Source organism: Micromys minutus (genome assembly GCF_963924665.1).
Source record: "Micromys minutus genome assembly, chromosome: 1".
Classification (NCBI taxonomy): Eukaryota; Metazoa; Chordata; class Mammalia; order Rodentia; family Muridae; genus Micromys; species Micromys minutus.
Genome location: NC_137969.1, coordinates 115,766,323 through 115,788,103, shown reverse-complemented (window position 1 = coordinate 115,788,103; position 21,781 = coordinate 115,766,323). Strand labels below are relative to the sequence as shown.

General features: G+C 43.2%; 1 protein-coding gene across 4 annotated transcripts in view; it reads left to right on the top strand.

Annotated features, from left to right (window-relative positions):
• Positions 1 to 667: 667 nt before the first annotated feature.
• The window catches only part of LY86 (lymphocyte antigen 86), a gene marked incomplete at its 5' end in the record, with an annotated part of 58,876 nt that continues 37,762 nt past the window's right edge, over positions 668 to 21,781 (top strand). For 3 of the 4 annotated variants that reach the window (XM_080918115.1, XM_080918112.1, XM_080918113.1), the window contains one exon: positions 668 to 803. In XM_080918115.1, the coding sequence (XP_080774241.1) occupies positions 668 to 803 (136 nt within the window). The remainder of the gene's footprint in view (positions 804 to 21,781) is intronic. The other variant, XM_080918114.1, reaches the window with a different exon arrangement.

Sequence of the window (21,781 nt, the reverse complement as noted above, 5' to 3'; positions counted from 1 at the left end):
CTCAGAAATGGAAGATGGCATACTTCTCAGAGGGCCTGCCTCGCCCGGCTTCAGAGATGCCCTGTGAGGCTCCAAGGGCAAGGCCCTGCTCTGCTGACTCTTAATCTCAACCCCAAGGCCAAAGTCAGAAGAGAACCAAAGTCAAAAACCCAACCCCAGATGCAAAGTGCTAGTATACCACCCCCAAAATGCAAAATGTGCCTGCTCGCATTAGCTACCACTAAGACTCATATCAATGATGTGTATGCTGATAGAAAACACATGGTGACCCAAAGCTCATTTAACACGAGTTTATGGCTCCACTGGGGATGAAGTCTCTCAAAAGGGCTGTACCGAGCAGTCATGCGGGACCTCTTCCTGTGAAAACAAGAGGTCGCCTCTCAACCTAGCCCATACCTGCACACATGCACAGGCACACACGTGGGCACACACACACACACACACACACACACACACACACACACACACTATTTCAAGTGTGTGAAGGCCTGCTGGAACAGTATTCAAATGCCCCTCCCTCCCCTCTTTTTGTCCCCTCACAGTGTATTCCCCAGAGCCTAGTATTCGAGAAGTGAAACTGAACACACCACTCCTTCCATGAGGGGGAGGAACCTCAGAGGCCTTTTTATTGGGCTGGCTTATCATTGGTCACACACAACCCCTCACCATGAACGGTGTCACAGCTGCCCTTCTTGTGTGGATTCTGACTTCTCCCAGCAGCAGTGGCCATGGCAAAGAAAAAGGTTGGCCCAGGCACACAGCCTGCAGCAGTGGGGGCCTGGAAATAATCTACCAGAGCTGTGGTAAGATCTTATGAAATGGTTGGTCATGCTTATGGGGAAATTAAAGCTACAGATGAGCATTGTGGACATTGAGTTGCTATGGGTGACAGACGAGGTTATCAGCAATCCAGTGATTTTTGCCATTTTCAAAATGGCTGAGTCAGAGAGCCAGCACAGGTGCAGGGTTTTGGAAGAGAAGCTTATTGGAAGATTGCTGATCTTGTGGGGGCCTAAGCTCTTAGACCTGGCTTCGCCCCAGCCATTATGAAAATTTGGGTAAGAATCCAGTCACTTTTGTCAAAAAGTCTGCCCTTCAGCCACACCCTCTGGTTCTTGTCAAGCCACATTATGCCACCCTTTAAAGTACTTCAGAAGTAGCGTCCAGTGCTAGGGTTTCCCTAGGGACAAGGACAGCAAAGGCACGTGCTGTGGTTCGCCTGTGCCCTGGAGCATGCATGAGAAACTTAACCCCAGTGCAACTATTTGAGAGGTGGTATATACTGCGAAGTGTTCAGCTGGGAGAGCTCTGCTGTTGGCACCATGAACCAGAACTTAGAGGTAGGTTAGCTAGAAAGTCTGAATTTGGTACCTCAACTCACTTTTTCCTTCTGTGATGCTATAACACCCTGAGGAGAAATGAGCCTTAACGTCGATTTCCAATGGCCGGTAGAATAAATGGTTTGTGGAAAGGCAGAAATTCTGAAACCTGAAAACGTGTAGGGAGGTGGGACAAATGAGCCAAAGAAAGTAAGAAGGAGACACTGAGCCTCTGTGCTGCCTCCACCATACACTGAGAGTAAATGAAAGCAACTCGAGCAATTAACTGAGCCCGAATTCTGCCACCCAACTTTGGTTTCTTGGGTAATTCAATGGACTTTTTAAATTTCTTTAAAATGGAATGTTTCTGTGCATTTTAAAAGTTAAAAATAGGAGAAAGAAATGGACTGATGGATGGAGAAGGCACTAACCTCATGATGCCTGCTGTTCTCGGGATAAGTGGGAGGAGCCTAGGCTGCAGGATGGCAGCCAGGTTGGTTCTCGTGGACTACTTGGGATTTGATTTCTTAGGACATTAAGCCTCTTGTGATTGGCTATTCTGTGTCTAAGATCCTCCCTCAGACTGTAGTCTAGTCTTGTGTGTCTTTTCACTGGGCATGAGGCAAAAAGATTGGGTCTGTCAGGGAAAGAACAGGGACACGTGTGCTGTCTCGATGTCTGGGCTGCTGCATCTACTTGGAGGTGGGACTTCTCTGCAGAGTAATTAAATCTCAGGAGTAAGACCTGGGCACTTGGAATAAAGGAGCAGAGGAGGTGACGTTTCCATCCAGGGCAAGTAGCAGACTCAGTCAAGAAAACCAAAGTGTAACTGCTTGGTGAAAGGCATGTCTCAGAGGCAGGTGTCACTTATCAGGAGACACTGATCTGAAGACGGCAAGGTCTGGATAATCAAATGTTAATTGAAACTTAAAAACAATGGTAAAAGTGGCTGGACAACATCTGCCTGTGTGGGTTGAGAACCATTCGCTGTACCTCATTAGCATGATCCTTGCTTCATAGGTGTGTAAACCTGGGGCCAGAGATGCCAGCTAACACTTTAAAGGGCATTAAGCTAATACTGTAGACATTATACTCCAGGGGCACAGAGAAAACAAAAAAACAGTGAGTGAATATTCATGGAACTAAAACACATTGATCACTGGCCTCCCTAAACCCAAAAGCCATGATCTTAACAGCCCTGGTGTGTAGTTTTGTTGGTGGGCTGAGAGGCATAGTAGGATAGAGAAGGAGATTTCAGCAGAGAGAATAGCATGTAGAAAGGCAAAGAGGTATGGCATGACCAGGCCAAGTTCAGAGGGCTGAGAAATGAGGAGAGACACAGTCAGAACCCTAGACAAGGGACCATTTGCAGGGCCTCCTCTTTGGAAAGCTCCCCTGTTGGAAAGCTCCACACTAGGGTGTGGCTGGAAGTGAGGCTTGTAGCTGGACATCGTGACGTTCAGCAAGTTCAGGAAGGAAAGTGTAGTCACCATGAAAACCATTCACCAGTCTTTAGAATAAGAGGATTGGAGATAGACACCAGGGTCAGCAGACAGGCAAGCTGGGCCCTCGGTGCTCCGGCAGGGGTGGTGCTCCGGCAGGGGTGGTCCTCACTCTGTGTTCTGAATGACTCTGGGCTTCTGAAGGCTGAAAGACTGTACAGCCCCAGATACAGAGACTTTCTCACTCTGCTGCTGGGTTTGCAGGGAAGCTGCCTCACACACAGGCTGCCTGGTTTGACACGCCAGCCAGTGTGCTGCTAAGGCAGTATTAGTGCTTGCACATCAGGGACGTCTAGGATGCACTATATGCCCGGAAACAGAGCTGACTCACTGTTCTGGAGTTGTGTTTTGTTTATCTCTTTTTGTTTCATTTGTGATTTTGATTTCAAGAGAAGGAGAGAGACCTTAAACCAGAAGTCACTTTCTAAAAACAAAAGCAAAACAAAATCCCTTCAAAAGAAAGAGGGAATGTCGGAAGTAGCTTCTGAATGTTTGGTGTGAATCAGGAAGCCAGGCTTGGTGGCTCATGCCTTGAATCCCAACACTTGGGATATGGAGACTGGGGAATCTAGGAGTTCAAGGTCACCTTTGACTCCATGATGGCTTTGAGGCCAGCATGGCTATATGAGGCCTGGTCTCAAAACTACAAAAAAATAAGTCTAAGCAGGAAGTGAGCAAGAGGTTCTGAAAAGCAGAAGTTCTTGCTTATTCAAGTAAGAGAACTGAAAAGAAAAGGGGAAAGCAAGTGTTATCAAAGTAAAGTACAAGAATACACCACACACACACACACGTTTGCCTAGGGATATGGCACCAATGCCCACTAGTGAATTTACTCAGCCTCTAGCACACAAAGAAACAATGTGGGTTATTAAAATCCTTATTCTAGGAGAGAAATCAGTCGCAGTGGGAGGAACGGCATGAGTGAAAAAGGTCCCAGTACTAGGGAGAGAGCCTGCGTCCCACCAAAGCCTGTACACATTAAGACCAATGTGCTGTTTGCAAGCCTGACAACCCTGACTGCCTCCTGGAATGTGTGCATGTTATATAGTCCAAGAAAAGTCTGATTCCACAGAGCTGTCCCTGACCTCCACATACACACCACATCATGGGTATGCCCACACTCATGCACACACTCATGTGCACACTCACGCAATAATAACAAAATTTAATGTATATGTTAGGTCCCACTTATAAGGTGGTAATATTGGGAGTTAAGGCTTTTGTAAGGCAATTAGAGCATAAAAGTGGAACCTACAAACAGGATTTTTCTTTTACAAAAGAGACCTCCAACAAGCCAACCCTGCTGGGCACTCTGATCTTGAACTTTTAACCTCGAGAACTCTAAAAAAATCCAAGTTTGTTGTTCAAGCCACTCTGTCTATGGCACCTTGTTATAGCAGCCTGAGTCAAGAGAAACAAGCCAACTGGGTCAAACCCCACCTAACAGATGACTCAGGTGAGAGACAATGGCTAAGGATCCGGAACGGGCAGATCTCATTCAAACTGCTGGGGAGACTCGAGATCCCAGGCCCTTGTCACTGAGATACTTGTCCCCAGTGATGCTCCAAATTTCATTCTATGAATTAAAATAGAATGTGTGGTGGCTGAAGACTCAGCTGAACTGGTAACATGCTTGATACATGACTGTGAAAACCTGAGTTTAATGCCCAGAACTCGCGAAATTATGCTAGATGTGGAAATTTATGTTTATAAGCCCAGTACCAGGAAGAAACAGACTTATATATTTCCAGGGCTCACTTTCAAGCCAGCCCAGCCTAGTTAGTGAGTTTCAGGACAGATGAAAGACTCTGTCTCAAAAATTAAGGTGGACAGCATCTGAGGAACAGCAGCTGAGGTTGACCTCTGACCTTCACATATATGCACATACATGGACAAAGACACAAACACACAACATACACATATATAATAATGTAAATAAGAAATATATACACATATATGCATATACATATATATGTATGTATTTAATTATTTCAGGGTTCTGAGGGTTTCACTGAGTCACGTGCTACCTGGGCCTCACTTCCTTAAAAGCACTAAGAAAATGATTGTGTTTTTTCACATGCAATCTTGCTTTTTAGTTCAAGGCTCTTCCTTCATCTTCAGAGGCAATTGAATCTTGTTTCAGTCCTCTCATTGCTTTCCTGTGCAGTGGCAAAACCCTCTACCTCCCTCCTATGAGGACATTTGTATAAGGACAACCTCACAAACACAAGATTAGTAACTGCAATGGCAAAGCCTCTGACTATATACAGTAGCATTTGTGGGTTACAAAGATAAGGAAGTGGACCATCTGGCAACCATTTTCAGTCTACTATGAGACAGAGATAATATTTTACCTTATAGAGATTCGGCAAAAAGGACTATGGGAAAATTTCTCCTCATTGACTACATGCTTAATAAATCTTTGATGCTGGAAACTTTATATGGTGTTATATAATCAATACAAGAGTGATTGTCAATCTTCCTGGTGTTGTGACCCTTTAATACAGTTCCTCATGTTGTGGTGACCCCAACCATAAAGTTATTTCATTCTGCTTTATAACTGTAACTTTGCTGCTGTTTGAATCATGATGTAAATACCTAACATGCCAGGGATATCTGATGTGTGACACCCAAAGGGGTTGCAAAGCACAGACTGAGAACCACTGCAGTAAAAGCACATCTGCCTATAGGCTTCACAGGAGGTGATTCAAATAAAGAAATGACATTTCCAAAACAAAACCATTTCCAAGAGGATTGTCAGCTGATTCTGGGGAATAAACAATGTGAGAAAACTTCCCCTGAATAACTAGATAACATCTCTGAGCAATACCACTGTCCCCTTGGTATAGATGGAGGCCTAGAATCAGCACATAATGTAAAGAGACATTGGAGACCCTCTCTGGCACGCAGCACTCAGAAAAGCCACTCATTTTGAAAGTTCAGTTGTCATAGGAACAAATGAGCCATTCACTCCCTAGGAAATTCTGCATAACTATTGTTGCAGCTGCTGTGGGGTTTGTTAGTAGTTTCTTCACGCGGGTTAGATTGCAGGGATCTGGGTGATATTCCCTGGCAAAGCTTGAGAATAGACTCTAAGCTTGCCATTTCACGTACTTTTCGCATACTTTATCATCAAGGATGCAGAGAAGATAGGATCTATGACGTATGCCTAAATAACTCCATGTCCCCTTCTGCTTTCTCTGATACTCATAGTCAACCTAGCCATGGTAAGGGTTCTTAAGAATAGTCTGCAACAGGGGACTGCCAACTGTAGCCTGCAGGCTAAATCACATATTTAGCCTGTGAGCTAAGAGCTTCTTCATCACTTTTAAATGATTAAAGAATCCAAAATAAGAATAATACCTGTTACTACAAAATGTACCCGATATGATTAACTTTAAAAAGAAAGATTGTTTTGCTTCATAAAATTGAGGTTCCCATCTGTGATTCTTTGTACCCATTGCTTTAGGCCTGTGTGAGATGCTTTTGATATCAGGAGTGAAGAAACCAATATACCACATAAGCAGGAAAGGAAATGATGAAAGAAGAGACCAGGTCTCTCAGCTCCCTTAGAGGGCATACTACATTGGCCTATGGACTTCTATTGACACTACTCCTAAAAAGACTTGAACCAAACAGACTAAAGTAACAATGCCACCAAGGTCCAACTTGGTGAAGCAATGAGTGCTTGAGAGTTATTTATAGGAGTGTTGATTATTTTCATAAACAGGGATGACTCAAAGGAAATTATGTCATCAAAAGCTCACTCCAATAGAAGTGATACTCACAAAAGCTGGACCCCTGGACCTGTAGGCTAAACCACTTGTAGACAACTTGATAGGTCAGAGGTTTGTCTCCTTATTGTTTAGATTATCTTGGAGGATGGAGGTGATCTTGTACATCTGGTAAGTTTCAGGAACTTTCTGAGACTTTTGAGTTGTCTTCTTCCTGGATCTTAAGGATTTTTTGTTAGTCTCAGTAAGTTTCTTTCCACAACTAGAATAATTGTAGGAAATTACTATGCAAATTCCTACTAGGCCCCACCTCTTAAATGTTCTATCACCTACTGATAACTCCATATTAGTGAACAAACCTTTGACACATAGGCCATTGGGAGACATTGAACATCCAAACTAAAGCACTGTGGTACATGAAGACTGCATAAAATTCAAATGTATGAGCTCGTAAGTAAAAGTGTATTGGCACACAACTATGTCCATTCTTTTATGTATAGGTGATGGCTACTCATGTGCCATGACAGCAATGTTGAGAAGTGTGAGCCTGATTCCATGTTACACACCACCTTAGATACCAACCATCTTTACAGACATAGTTGGCTAAAAGTAGAAAAGAATATCTCAAGAGTGTCACTAGAGCAGATCCTCAAGTTCGGGATCTTCTGAGTGATTCTAGCAATAGAGTGGCTAAAAATAAACTCTAAAACTACCATGTTAAAAAGAAATTTTTAGACTTTCTCTCAAATTTTCTTTGTCCCTATAATCTCCCTCTTAAGTAGCTAGAGTCCCAGCTTCTGTGAATCCCATCCATGTTGGGGTAGACTCTTTCCATTACAGCTATTTTAAAATTAATAGTCACTTAGAATGCTTCACATAACCCTTACCAAAAAATCCCGGAGGGAAGTTGGATGGGGATCTCCATTTGTAGATATGGAAACTGGGGGACATATATAGTAAGTGAACAAGATAATATGCTAAGCTTAATACAAACCTAAGTATTCCAGCTTCCCCTCTACTCATTCTAATAGGCAAACATCTAGGAGGAGAAAGAGAAGGAGAGAAATATCTTCTGATTAAAGAACAGTTTTTCCTCTCTTCCAGTCACAATCCGCACTGTATCCATCTCCTTACATATTCAGAATTGGCTCATTTGCCTCTTGTTAAGCAGTCTTCAGGGACCTGCAGTAGCTATAGAAGAGGACCTCCCTCCACACTAACATTTATAATGATGTGTCCCAAATTGCAAGATTGAACATCAAAATGGCATCTCCCAAGTTTAAAGGGCAGGGAATCTTTTTACCAGTAAGAGTGATACATTGCCAGCCAGAGCCCTCCTGTGCAATTGGCATATTTATTTCATAAGGAAGCCTATTTCCCACACACAACAACAGGTTTCCCTGTGGAGCAGTTAGTGAAGAAAAGAAGGATGCTCTGTCTTGGGCAGTATGTTGTGGGTCATCCCAAGGGACCAGCCACTTTCTGAGAGTTCCTAGAGTCAGATTAGTGCTACATCTGGGCTTCAAGCTTTAGACTTAGAGTTAATTTAACATCTACCCTCCTGTCCTCTAAGGCAACCAGCCTAATTCACATCTGTCTCAATAGGATTTATAAGTTGTTGACATTTGCTTCAGGTTGGGCAATTTAACTGACCTCCAAAATGTCCCTTAATAATGAAAGTCCAAATCTGGTCACGCACATGTACCTGCATAATCCATCAAGGTTGTCAAACAAAACGATTAATCAGGCTTTAAGAATGCAAAGCAATGCTGGCAAAATTCTCCCATAGAATAGAGGGCAAACTGCGAATGACTTAGCCCATAGCTCAGTTAACAAGACTACAGACAAACTGCTCATCAAAAAGTTTAAGGTGCCATGGGAGGCAAGAACTGGGGAATAGGGACTTCTTTCTCCAGAACCTGACAGTTCTGAAGTTAATGGAGCATAAAACCAATACCAAAGAAATGACATAATAAAATCAAAAAGAATCTCAGGCCATATAGTCATTTAGCCATGATTTCTAATCCTGCAGAGAAAGTGATCTCTCCTAGCTTATGCTATTGTGCAATTAAGGAAAATATTGAGAAATGGGGAGGGAGGGAGGGAAAGATGAAGGGAGGGAGGGAGGGGAAGGGAAAGAGAGAGAGAAAGAGACGCAGAGACAGAGACAAAGACAAAGACAGAGAATATAAATTCCAGGGTGATAAGTTTAGACAAACACGATGCAGGTTGAACAGCAGACTTCCCAGGAGTAGGACTGGCTTTTTGGTCAAATTTTGAAGCAGTCCCTATAGATAGGTTCCCAGAAGGCCACCATGGGGACCCTCTGGTGGTCCCATTTAATGGAAACCACTTAGAAGCCAACCCTGCAGAGCAGTGTGAGTTCTCCTGAGCACATTAAAAAGTAGGTACTAAGTAAGTGGGTGAACAGAAGGAATAAGCCAGAGCTGCGGTTCTAGGAGGAAATAGGTATGTTCTGAAAGGCCTTTCCAGCCAAATGAAATCTCCAAAGGCCCCTGGCTCCATCTGTGTTTTGAGTGGAGAATCTTGTAAGAAGCTGAGATGGAGAAGGCTGTCCTCTAGATCAGCGGCTGGTTTTCAGAGTCAGCACATCCTCAGCACCACAGGCAGCATGGAGTCCCGGGTATGGCCTTCATCAGACGTGGGTGGAGGGATGTGTGCAGGACATGGGACACCAGAGTCTGAGAAAGTGGCCTTCAGTGAAAACCCATTGTGAAGAGACATGCAGCTGTCAGGGGGTGTTGGAATTTGATAACAGCATCTACAATACACAGAGCAACAGGTGCTCCCTTCAATACCCAAGCGTGAAAAGAGAAGGGTGGCCCTCTCATTAACACACTCTAGGTTTGTGTTATGCCTTTCACAGATACTTCCTAAGGTCAGATTCTAGCTCTCAGGCCCAGTAGCTTTGTGCTAGAGAACTGGGAATACCAAGCAGGTGCTGAAATTGTACAGCAGTCAACCAGGAAGCAGGTGCCTGCACATCTGTGTTAGATGACAATGCAATGCACAGAAGACAGTGTGGGGATTAGGGTGCGGCAGAGCCCCGTTGGCTCTTAACCACGGGGATAGAGTGCAGGGACAACCTCTGTGTGGTGGCCATGAGCGCTGCCCCCTTTCCTGGTAGCTGAAGCCTTTCTCATCCCAGAGTCTTCCTTGTACGTTGGTGGTGATTTGTCCTCCTATTACTGTGTTTCAAAATGTCCCTTTAAACATGTGAGACCTACTCACACAACCAGCATTCCAATGCTTTGTTCATTTAACAGGTTTTTCAGGGGTGCACATTATCCACAGGTTTATCAATGGGATTTCCTCTAGTGTCTGGTAAACTACAACAGTTTTCCTGATTGCTTTACCACACAGAACAGCAGAGGACGGGTGTGCCGACTAGCACAAAATAATCTCACTATAATGGTTCTTAAACTTATTTCTAAACATTAGCTCTATGGGCCTAATGTTTTATCTTTATATTGACATTTATTTTCTTCTCTTCCATTTCTTTTTTAAATTTGATTGACCTCTCACCAGTGCCGCCTCAGTCTCTCAATCCTCCTGTCTCAGTTTTCAGAGTAACTGGTATAGACCACAGCACCAGCAGAATCACTCTTATCAGTAAGACGGGTGCTCTCTTGCAGTTGTTTCTGTGTGTGTTGGGGTATTTCTTTGTGTATATAGCGTGTTCCTGCTAAATGTATACATGTTTTTGACTTCCAACCAGTTGATTCTGAGCTTGTGTGTTGCCACCCATCGGCATAAGTACTCTTGGCAATAATGCTTCCTGCCACAACCTGAAGACCTCTGAAAACTCTTCTCCCCATAATGCTCCTTCTGCTCTGCCATTTTCTTTTTTAAAAGTACACTGAGGTCTGCCAGGCCACTGTCTTGTGATTCTTCACCCTGCCATTATCCTATACTTTGAAGCTTATGTCTACTGTGGACATCTCAAAAAAAAAAAAAAAAAAATCAGGGGTGTCATTTAGAGGAGAGGACAGACTGCATGATTAAGACTCATCTTTAGAAAACTAAGCTGACTCATGATTAGCATTAAGCTGTCTTTCCTCTTGTATGTCCTGTAATTGCTGGTGCCAGTTCACCTTTCTGTTGACTTTGGGGAAGTGTGTGCTGGGGAGGGAACTCTGAGCTGTGTGTGTGCCAAGCAAGCACTCGGCCACACACGACACCCTTAGCACATCTACTAGATTTTCAGGGCCACTTGAACTGTTCCACCCTTCTATTTTTTGCCACTGCTGTCTGGCTCATTCACCACTCTTTGTCCTCACTCCTACTCATGCTCAAAGATAGGGAAAACTTCGTATTTCTCTCTGGTCTGTCCATATGGATAAAAGCATTCTGAATTCCAAATAACCAAGAATGAGGTTTCTTGCACATGAAGTGCTCAGGATGTGACCCAGTTTCCTTCACATCTTTGTTGTCGCTCATACATGCCTGCTAAGTAGACATGAGACCTCAGAGACATCAGAATAGCCATTCCATATTTCATCCAGCACCAGCGGCTTCCTAGTATCATTTATGCCACTGGCCACAGTTAGCTAAGACACCACAGTGTTCTTCTTCACTGGTATTTTCTGTCTCTAACTGGCACTGCAGGTCACAGTAGACTGCCTGAAATACAGACATGGAAGACACTGGTCCAGATCAGCATACATGCAGTGGACAGGATGAGAGGGTCCAGATCAGCATCCGTGCAGTGGATAGGATGAGAGGGTCCAGATCGGCATCTGTGCAATGGATAGGATGAGAGGGTCCAGATCAGCATCCGTGCAGTGGATAGGATGAGAGGGTCCAGATCAGCATCTGTGCAGTGGATAGGATGAGAGGAAAAGGTGGCCCTGCATGGAATGAGAGAGCTGAGTGGCTCTCAGAGATCAGCTCCATGTCTCCAGGAGCAGAACTTTGGTTTTGGCAGTCTGTAGCTCTTGGTGAAACATTGGAGTAGGAAAGTTGTCACTTGGGGACTAACACCCCCTTGCCACCACCATACCAAAGTCTGGCATTTTTCAGGACAGGTTAGTCTTCTTTCAGTCCCTCTGATAGGCAAACCAGAGGTTCTTTTATGGACTGGAGTAAGGCCAGACCCTGTAGAGCCTTGAGGTTTCTATCTAACTCCACCTTGTTGAAAAGGGGAACCTCTGAGCCTGAAAGGCAGCATTTCTAACTATAGTTGGTCATAGAGCCAATCAATAGATGAATACAATAAGACACTTCGAGCCTAAACCACCCAGAGAACTTGCCAAGTTTCAGATCAGAACTACCACATAAACCAGAACCAGACTTAAAACTTCAAAGTACAAAATTTTTCTCTTTCTACGCAGCCTATCCTGTAAAATGATTTGTCCAGGTTCTCTCCTGCCCAAAAGCCCATGAATTATAAAACTTTACAGTGGCAAATGATCAATGGGACACAGCTCTATTTAAGAATAACAATTTTATAAAAGTACTATAATTGTGGACTTTACATGGGAAGGCATGTGTTATTTTCCCCTTTATTCGTGGCCTGGTCTGAGACCCCAAGTAGATGGTTGCAATCACAGAGTGCTGACCTCATGGATACTTGGCTTTTTCTACACACACACATCTGTGTGTCTTAGTCAGGGTTTCTATTCCTGCACAAACATCATGACCAAGAAGCAAGTTGGGGAGGGAAGGGTTTATTCAGCTTACACTTCCATATCGCTGTTCAACACCAGAAGAAGTCAAGACAGAAGAACTCAAGTAGCTGAGGAAGCAGAAGCTGATGCAGAGGTCATGGAGGGGTGTCACTTATTGGCTTGCTTCCCCCTGACTTGCTCAGCCTGCTTTCTTATAGAACCCAGGTCTACCAGCCCAGGGATGGCACCACCCACAATGGGCTGGGCCCTTCCCCCTTGATCACTAGTTGAGAAAATGCCTTACAGCTGGATCTCATGGAGGCATTTCCTCAACTGAGGCTCCTTTCTCTGTGATAACTCCAGCTTGTGTCAAATTGACACAAAACCAGTCAGTACACTATGACAAAGGTTAATTTATAAATAGGCCTAGTAAAAGCCACAACTAGCAACTAGTCATAAAATCATTTTAAGAGCACGTTCCAATTAAATTGCCACCATCGCGGCTCTTGCACTTTAGGGACATTACAAAATAGGACAGCAGTCATTTGAGTGAAAAGCACTCTGATTCTGTGACAACCAATCTGATACCTCAGATGATGACAACGTGACTGATCTGTGAGTCCCTCCTACCGGACGGCCGTGCTGGACACAGGCAGGGCAGAATGAATGACATGGGAGCTCATTGTTCTGCTCAGAAACGTGTACACTTTACAGCTTAGAAATGGTTTGTTTCTACAATTTTCCATTTTGGTCTTTTTGGTTCATGATGGTAACAAATTGCAAAACCTTAAACTGCACATGGCAAGCAGCTACTGTGTTTTCAGAGTATCAGAAGGGAAAGTGCTTGTTTAGAGAAGGGGCTGCATCTTCTGTGACAGAAACCTCCCTTGGGAGTCTGACGGCTTACAGTAAACACACACTGTATCAGAAGAGAGCTGTGGACATTATTAACAGTGACTTGGGCCCTCGAGCTTGAAAGTGTGACCCAGAGCCTGCATCTTCTGCTCCTTTCCCCATTTGTGGAAAAGCTAGCTATAGACAACCAACCTCACCTTCAGACAAATACCCAAAGACTGCCACTACTGTGCCCTCCTCTGGGGTCATTTGTCTTGGGTCTCAATCAGTGAGAGGTGGTTGTTCTAAGAGGGAGACTAAGTTCCAGGCAGACCCAAACTGAGGTGTTTGGAACCCTTGCCGAGTAGATTGGACGAGAAGGTCATTTCCAATGGCAGAAATAGCTTTTCCACCTCACATGTGGATTAAATTTTGACTAAATAAAAGAATATTAGTAGACCATTAAGTGTTGGTGTTTTCAGAACATACTTGAAAAGAAAACTGTCACTCTTGAATTATTTGGTCCAGGGCCCTACCAAAAGTGTGCCTGAGATTTCAGAACTGGCAAGCAGAAGGAGCAGGCAGCCCCTCTGTGTGTTATCTGAGGACAAGCTTTCCCTTCCTAGGTCAGTTAAACCTCAAGAAAGATGGCAGGAGCATTAAGGGAAGCTAGGCTGTTGTAGCTGCTGTCCTGCTAAGCCATGAGTCTATATTTCACCTCTGTCAGAGGAAGTGGAGCTAAAGGCAGAAGCACAAGGGCCATCAACTTGACAATGTTATGGCTGAAACCATGAATTCTCATCTTTTCCTCATCTAAGATAATGCGGTTGCGATGCCTTTTTCAGATGGACAGAGGTAGCAGTAAGCCTTGGCTGTCAGTCATTCCGGTTACAGGGGCAACCTCTAGCACACTTTGTTGCTAAGCCAGGGTGTTGGTAAGTTGAGGGCATTATGTGCCTTTTTAACTTCTGCTGAGGGTATAAGGCTGTGGCCCCATCGTTAAAATGTCTATGTCTGTATCTAATGGAGAGGACGAATTGTGATTTACAGTGTGAAATCATGAGCACTTGCCTCGTTCCCGATGGGGATAATGGTCTCCATCTAATAGATACATAGAACAGTGAGGTCTGTGATGTCTCATTTCCTAATTTCTCAAAAGAAACCAAGGCCTAACACCCAGACACAACGCCCTAATGCATATCTATGGAAAACAGCCTGGTTTTAAGCATTATACAAATCAACAAAACATACCTGAAAGCCACAAACAGCACCGAGTGCCACCCTCTGCTAGAGAGGAAGGGTTCAGGGGGGTCATGCCCTTCTACATCCCTCCCTTACCACTACCCTCCCAACTCTGAGGTCTGCTTCTCAAAGAGCACCTCAGGGTCAGTTTGGCCGTCACATCACCCTTCATTTCAAGCAAGCCTCCACATAAGTCCTCTAAGGGGCCCAAACATAGCATAGCTCTGCACACCCCCGTTTAGTTAGTTAGCAATAATCTCACCAACCCAACAGCCAAAATGTTCAAGTCGGCCTAGTTCGTGTTGGTTCCATGTAGTATTAATTTTGACCCAAGTCTATCAAAATGCTTCTTGATATGTGCAAATGTCATTAAAATATATTTTGTTTTATTTTTAAAATTAATTTATTCTTTGACAGTTTCATGCATGGATGCAATACATTCTGGCCTCAATCAATCACCCGCCCCCCTTACTCCTGCCGGTCTCCACCAACTCTCTCTCCTCCCACTAAGTTCCCATGCCATTTTCATACCTTTTGGGGTTGGCTTCATAACCTTCTGGGTTTAACCAAAAGCACCCCTGTAGGCTCGGTGGCAGAGCTCTCCACTGGAGCATGACTAATTCACCCATAGCTACCATTACTAAAGACAATGACCTCCACTTCCAGAAGTCCCACCACTGCTAATTCTTCTTTGCCCTGGGTGGGGCTGTGCTCCCTGAGCTCACCGCACAACTATGAATGTTTGCAGGCTGGGTTCTGAACTCCAGCTGTGAGTTCACGAATGTCAGCACCTTGACATCCCCATAAGACAGCATGGCTATTTAGCAGAACAAAAGTAGGAGATTTACCACTGTTGCCTATGAGCTTTCCAGTTAGAGGCCTTGCAGTACCAGGCAGGATTCTCTCCTGTGGAGGGGGCCTCTGAATCTAGCAGAAGTCAGCTGGTTTGCTCCATAATCATACGCTATTACAGCGTGAATAGGCGCATCTTGTCTGGAAAGTTGAAATATATATATCTTAAAAGAAATGAAAATTAAGAAAGCAGCCATAAATTATGCTAGAGATGAAACCACATCTGACTTATTTTAGAACAAAACGCACAGCCTGCACTCAATATAAACTAGAAGGGTTGGCTTGAATATTGCTGATGTTAAAGGTTTATCTGGAAATGGCTACTAAAACAAGGCACTGAGTACAAACTTATTTAAGAACGGTTCCCTAGGAAACCCCAGGATGAGAGTGAGAAAGTTAGGTATGAAAGAAAATAAGGCCAATCCAAGTGCCCACTGTGAAAAAAAGACTCTCAGCTGTACTGGGGATCTCAGGAAGACCCTGTGGATGATACCTCAAAAACCAGAAGAGCTGTGATATTGATCTCTCAACTCCCAGAGGCACTGGTTCTCAATGCTTCTACCTTAACTGTGCTACTAAGCAGGCTCCTACAGTAATGGGTGTATAAGCAGAAAATCCTAAGAGTTTGCAGGAGGAAATCAGTTGGTCACCTTGATCACAGCCATGACACCATTGTATCAACAGGAATATGTGCTCTTATTGAATTATATTAGTTAAGTAGATAATGGCTAGGAATCCAAGGTAGCAGTAAATTTAACATCTCACAAGAGCTTGATCTCAGCTTTGTAGATGCTGCCTTCTGATTTTGCCCTTGTGGTGAATGGGGCATACAACTTTCCTTGGGCATCTTTTGTAAAGTACTAGCTAATCCCACCCATGAAGGACTAACTGCCTCCTGGAGTCTTTACCCTCCAAAACCACTGCCTTAAGACTTCAATGTTTAGACTGGCACTCTGCTGTAATGCTGTAATGCCCTTGGACAATTGAATTGCACCTTGAATTACTGAATTCACATGAACATGCTGATAAATAAGACACTGGTAAAAGAGAGATTTACATCATTTACTAAAAAGGCAATCTACACGGGGAAGCTACATGGAATAGCCAATTTCCTGAGAGCTGTTGTATAAATCTATCTTCCTAGATACTATCTGAATATAAGGGTTGCTGTGGGCATCAGTGGTTTTCACTGCATATCTGAGCTTGTATTGAAAGGGCTATGGGAGGGGTTCTCCAGGAGCAAGGTCAATACAAAGCCAAAAAGAAAAGAGCAAGAGGTAAGAGAGGATACTGAACCTTAAGTACCCTCAGAGAACCAGTCACCTTCTATCGACTAAGAGGAAGAAGTCAATGACTGCACAATAGTCTGCAACAGTGACCTGCATCACATAAGACAGAAACTCATGCCATAGTGAAGATGCAGTCTCCTAAGTGCAACAGCCATAAATCTATTTTTAAATGAGCAAAACCAAGCACTACTAGACAAGGAGAAATAGCTAACTCTGCCAGGTCACTAGGGAAAATATCTGTGAGAGTGAGCAGTTCCAGATATGATAACACATGGGCTTGGGCCCAAATATGTATATACTATCTTTCGGATTCAGGAAATCTCAAGCCCAGAAAGTAAAGTGGTTTTTGATTGGGAACATCTGGAATGTGTTGGCAGAGAAACAAACACCCTCAGTTTATGTTTACTGGCATGCTAAAGATTCCATGAGCTCAGAGTCCAAAATCTAAAAACAGAAGGAAATAAATTATACTTGGGAGAGAACTCAAATTCAGGAGACATACCCTGAGAGATATTAGAATTTGAAAATACAAACACATAATATGAATAATAGTATAACTGCTTAAATAATTAGAAGTGAGAATTTCAAAATATGAGAGAAGAAATATACAATATTAATAAATATCAGGGAGATTTGAGAAAAGAAAGCCACTATCATGGGACATTTAATGGTCGAAATAAAGTATAGTTGCTAAGTTAAAACAGAGCATTAAGAGTACCTGGGGAGAGTTATATTATTCAATATAAACCATGGAAGGATAAGTAAGAGATGTTAAATATAAGCTACTCACTACAGAAGAAATTAAGGAAAAAGCAAGTTCTAAGCAAAAACACTGGTTCTCTTTCTGAAACTCTGAAAGGTACGCACCTTCAGGTCCTCTGTGTAGATTCACAAGCGAGATTCCGTGACCTGCCAAAGGGAAACAAATTTCCTAACAATAGTTCACAATTAGACTGAGGCCAGACTCATAAAGAGTATTATTGGCACCCAAAAAGAAGACAGAAAAGAACCACTAATCTAGAATTTTATATATAGCTCCATGTCCATCAGTAATGAGAGAATTAAAGATCTTTTGGCCAAACAAAAGCTAGAGAACTTCCCAGCAATCATATTAGAAGTCATTTTTGAGGGGAACGTGGGTCACGATAAATAGAAATTGACCAAATTAATCATATTTCTAAAAATACCCAAGAAAGCCAAATTGCCTTTTTAAAATGATCTATCTTCTAAAAAAAAAAAAAAAAAACCCATCTAGACTATGACTTTGCAGTGGGCATTATATTTAATGACAAACTATAAAACAAATTTTTATTTAAAGTTAAAAACATAGCAAAAATGTCCACCATCTCTTCGATCCAACATCCCACTAAAGGCCCCAGCCAGGGACAGTGAGATAAAGTATATTTAGGGACCTGAGAAGTAAACAAAACATACAAAACTTGTATAATATGCAGCCACCCACATGACCATCCACATGGAAAAACCTAGTCAAACAATTAGTGCAGTGAGTGATGTTGAATTCACACCTTCCCTGGAGACTAACTTAATGCACTCTTTAAGGGGGCCACTTGTATGTTGTATTCAAGGAAATCGTTTCTCAGCTGCAGAGTGTTATTATGTGTAAAAAATACAACTGATCCTTCCTCTTTTGATGTATGCATAAAGTGCCCATGCTATTGTCCTTATAAACTACTGTGAACATCAATTTTTGTTTCATTTTTGTTTTTGCTGTTTTATTTTAAGACAGTCTGCCTGCAACTTTCCAGATAGCCCAGGCCTTCTTCAAACTTGTAGTCCTCTCTCCTGTCTCTGTCTCCCATGCTCTGTGTGAACGTGAATATTTACGTCTGTTACATCAGAAAACGTTTCCTGACCCAGGCAGGTATTTGCTTTGTCCATTTTCTGAAGCAGAAGCTGGGACAAAGGTATTTAGCTATAGCAGCATCAAGACTAGGATGTCTAGGGATGTTTCTATACATGCTAGCAGTTTCTAAGGTATGCCCATAGAAACACATGAGCAGACAGCAAGGGAAGGCTGAACACCATCCAGATGGTTTCACAAGTGATGGGAAGGAGATGACAGAATAGAATGTTGTCCAGCTTCTTGCAACTTAGCAGTGAAGCCAAGTTCATCTCCCACCCTTACTGTGTGATTAACTCAGTAGGGTGTCCAAAAACCTACGGGGCTGGAGACTACATTTATTCTACTGTTCAGTTTCCTTGGTTCGTCTGAAGCTCCTTTACCGACTTCTTTTCTGTGGCAGCTTTCAATCTTTCCATGTAATCCTTTATATATTTATTAGAAGAACCAACTGTGTTACCCTCTAAAAAGGAAGATAGTGAATAGAGACAGAGAAATGAGCCTTCTACTCTGTTAAAAATGTATTTTGCTGGCACAGCAGCACAGCCTTCAGCAAGGGTTCTTTTCTTCCTTTAGCCTGGACTTGCAGGAGCTTGTAATCCTGCGTCACTCCTGCCCCCGGGACCCTGTTCTCCATGTACTTTGCTCCACCAATTATGAGATGCAATCAGCAAGAATAGTTTCCCAGGAAAGCATCTCTTTCCTCCCTGGAAAGAAGACAGCTCGCTGGCTGAGCCAGGCATCTGATGGATTTAATCTGACTTGTTTTCATTGAGGTAAGAGATGCAGGAAGAATTCATTTCCCCTGATCTCAGTTCATGATATCCTGAGGTGCATTCCCAATGGAGCTCTTCAACTCCTTTGGAAAGTTGCACTATAGCTGTAAGAAGCCTGGGAGCCCACACCTAGGAGATAAAGGGCTTTTATATGTTTTGGATATCTGCTGCTAAGATATTCCTGAAATCCAGTGCTATTTGGTAGAGGCACTCTTCTCTTAAATCAGAGGCAGCCATGTTCACGAGCATCCTCCTCACTGGTCCTCTGAGACACACTAACACAGAAAAGGAGCCTCTCTCTATGAGTCATCTCCATCACCCGGACTGCTTCCTGGAAAACGTGTAAATTGATCTTTTTCTTCTTATGAGTAGGTTGAGAGTTTGGAGACAGCAGTGGACAATTCATTACCAGATATACAGAAATGACATAAACACATCAGGCTGGTCCCACAATCAAAAGCATTTGGGAAATACATCTTAACAATTAATACTCACTCAGTCTTTAGACCTCAGAATTTGGCCAAAAATGTGCCAGGACCCTGAACAGGGCCTCAGAAAGAAAGGAAGTGGCTAAACATGGGTGCCAAAAGTCCTGTGTGTCCTTGCTCTGTGTCCTGCTCTGTTAACAGCTCCATCCCATAGTACCCAAAGGCAATCTTGTGGCTGGTTCTTCAAGGTCTGAGTGAGCGTAGAAATTGTTAGAAATTTCTCAAATACATCTTGGATTACCAGGCTCCTGCAATTTTTCCCTTGGGAACCTACCTTTCTAGCAAGAGTTTCTTTCAAGTGGACCCTGCCTGCTGGGACCCCCTTGGAAGAAGAGCTTTAAATGCACTGCCACTGTAGAAAGTATCTGGCATTTTCTAAGGGAACTGAACACATTCTTGTCAGATGACCCAGCAATCCTACTTGTGGTTATTCCAGAGAAAGAAAAAGCACAATACAAAAGCCAGAATCTGAGTTGATGGTAGATTTCTCAGGACTAGACAGGAAGTGGCCAAATGTCAAGGTCTTTAGAACTCTTCTGGAGTCAATGCTGGGACAGTTGTGGTCCCTGTGTGTTGTGCACTGTTGTCCTCTGAGCATGACAGCCATGACCCTCTTATCAGAACAGCTGTGACTAGTTGCAAGAGACCTTTGAGGTCAAGCTTATTGACATTCTTTCATGATAGGAGAGGGTCAGGAAGGTCAGTAGACACACGTTTGAGATTCAAACCATTACTTTTCTACACAGCCCTCCTAGCGGTATGTAATTCTGTCTAAGTTGCATGTGGTTTCATAGTCCTGGGCAGTAGTAGAGTGCATAGTGTGGAAGGCTAACTAAAGGTGAGACCCTATCCATGCAGCATGCTGAAGTGAAAACTTTGGTAATGCAGTTACTTCTGGGTCACCTATGCTCCTATAAGGAACTGTAAGGGATATGTGCTCTGTAAGTAAGCTCAAGGAACTAATTAGTTCATCAAGTAGAACTTTAGTGCAATAACACTGTAGTCAGCCCTTGGTTTCCCTAACTTGCCTAAGTTCATACAACAGTGAGTGTCTGTGATGCTGTTATTAGTTCTCCACTTGACTACATCTGGAACAATTCAGAAATGAATATCACACCTGCGAGAAACTTTTTTTTTTTTTTTTGGCTTGGTTTGAAGTGCATAATAAACTTCCAGTCCAGACCATTGAGGCAAGAAGATATATGCATCTTTGGTCAGGATTTTGAGGCAGGAAGACACACCTTTAGTACGTGCCACACCTTCTGTTAGAAGTCTATATAAGGACATAGAAGATGGAAGCTCTTGCTCTTTGTCTGCTTGCCCTCATCTTGCTAGCACATCCATTCCTTCACTAGAATTGGAACCTACTTCTTCAGGATTCTTGGACTTTCCATTCACAGCCAGACATTAGTGGACTAGCAGGACTAGAACGTGTGTGTGTGTGTGTGTGTGTGTGTGTGTGTGTGTGTGTGTGTGTGTGTCCCCAGTTTGGCTCTGCCAACCCCCAAGCCTTCCACTGCCATCTGCATAAGATGCCACTGCTCCCCCATCTTCTGTACACTGGGAAGTTCTTACAGATGCATACTACCCTCCATGATTATCATCATTTTTCCTCTTAGCTCTGTCTTCTCCCTCCCTGGACCTCTCATTTTAGGACTGTCCATGACTAGTATTATACTAGTAGAGAGAGGATGCTCCAGTAATAGAAGAAGAAAAGTTCTTAAGACCATTTTACAAGAATTTCATGAAGCAGATTTTGCCTTTCTTAGTTGAGTTCTAGGGTAGCCACCTGGATAATTGCTGAGGTTCCAGTGGCTTAAGTTCTGGACATAGCCAATAGAGGAAACATGGTCTTTCTAGAAACAGAAACCAGTAAGATGAACAGAGAGGGAATAAGGAAGCCAGGCAGATACCCAGTGGTCTGGGTGGGAGGAATTCCTATGGAAAGCTCCTCAAATTCTCATAATTTCTACAAATCATGAGATATGATTTGCGAAGAGATGGGTTAGGAATCTATTACACAGTTAAGCTTTGAAACTGCACTGAAACACGTTGTATCTTGAGACCTGTCTACAAAATTGCACACTGAGGAGATCAGCAAAAAGACCCATATGGCTCAAAACAGTGGTTTGCAAATAAAATAGGTAACTGAATCACCTGGGGACTGTTACAAATCTCTGTGCTGAGGTAGTATCCAGACACATTTCAGTCAGAATGGCGGAATGGAATCAGACATTGGCATGTTCACAGTCAT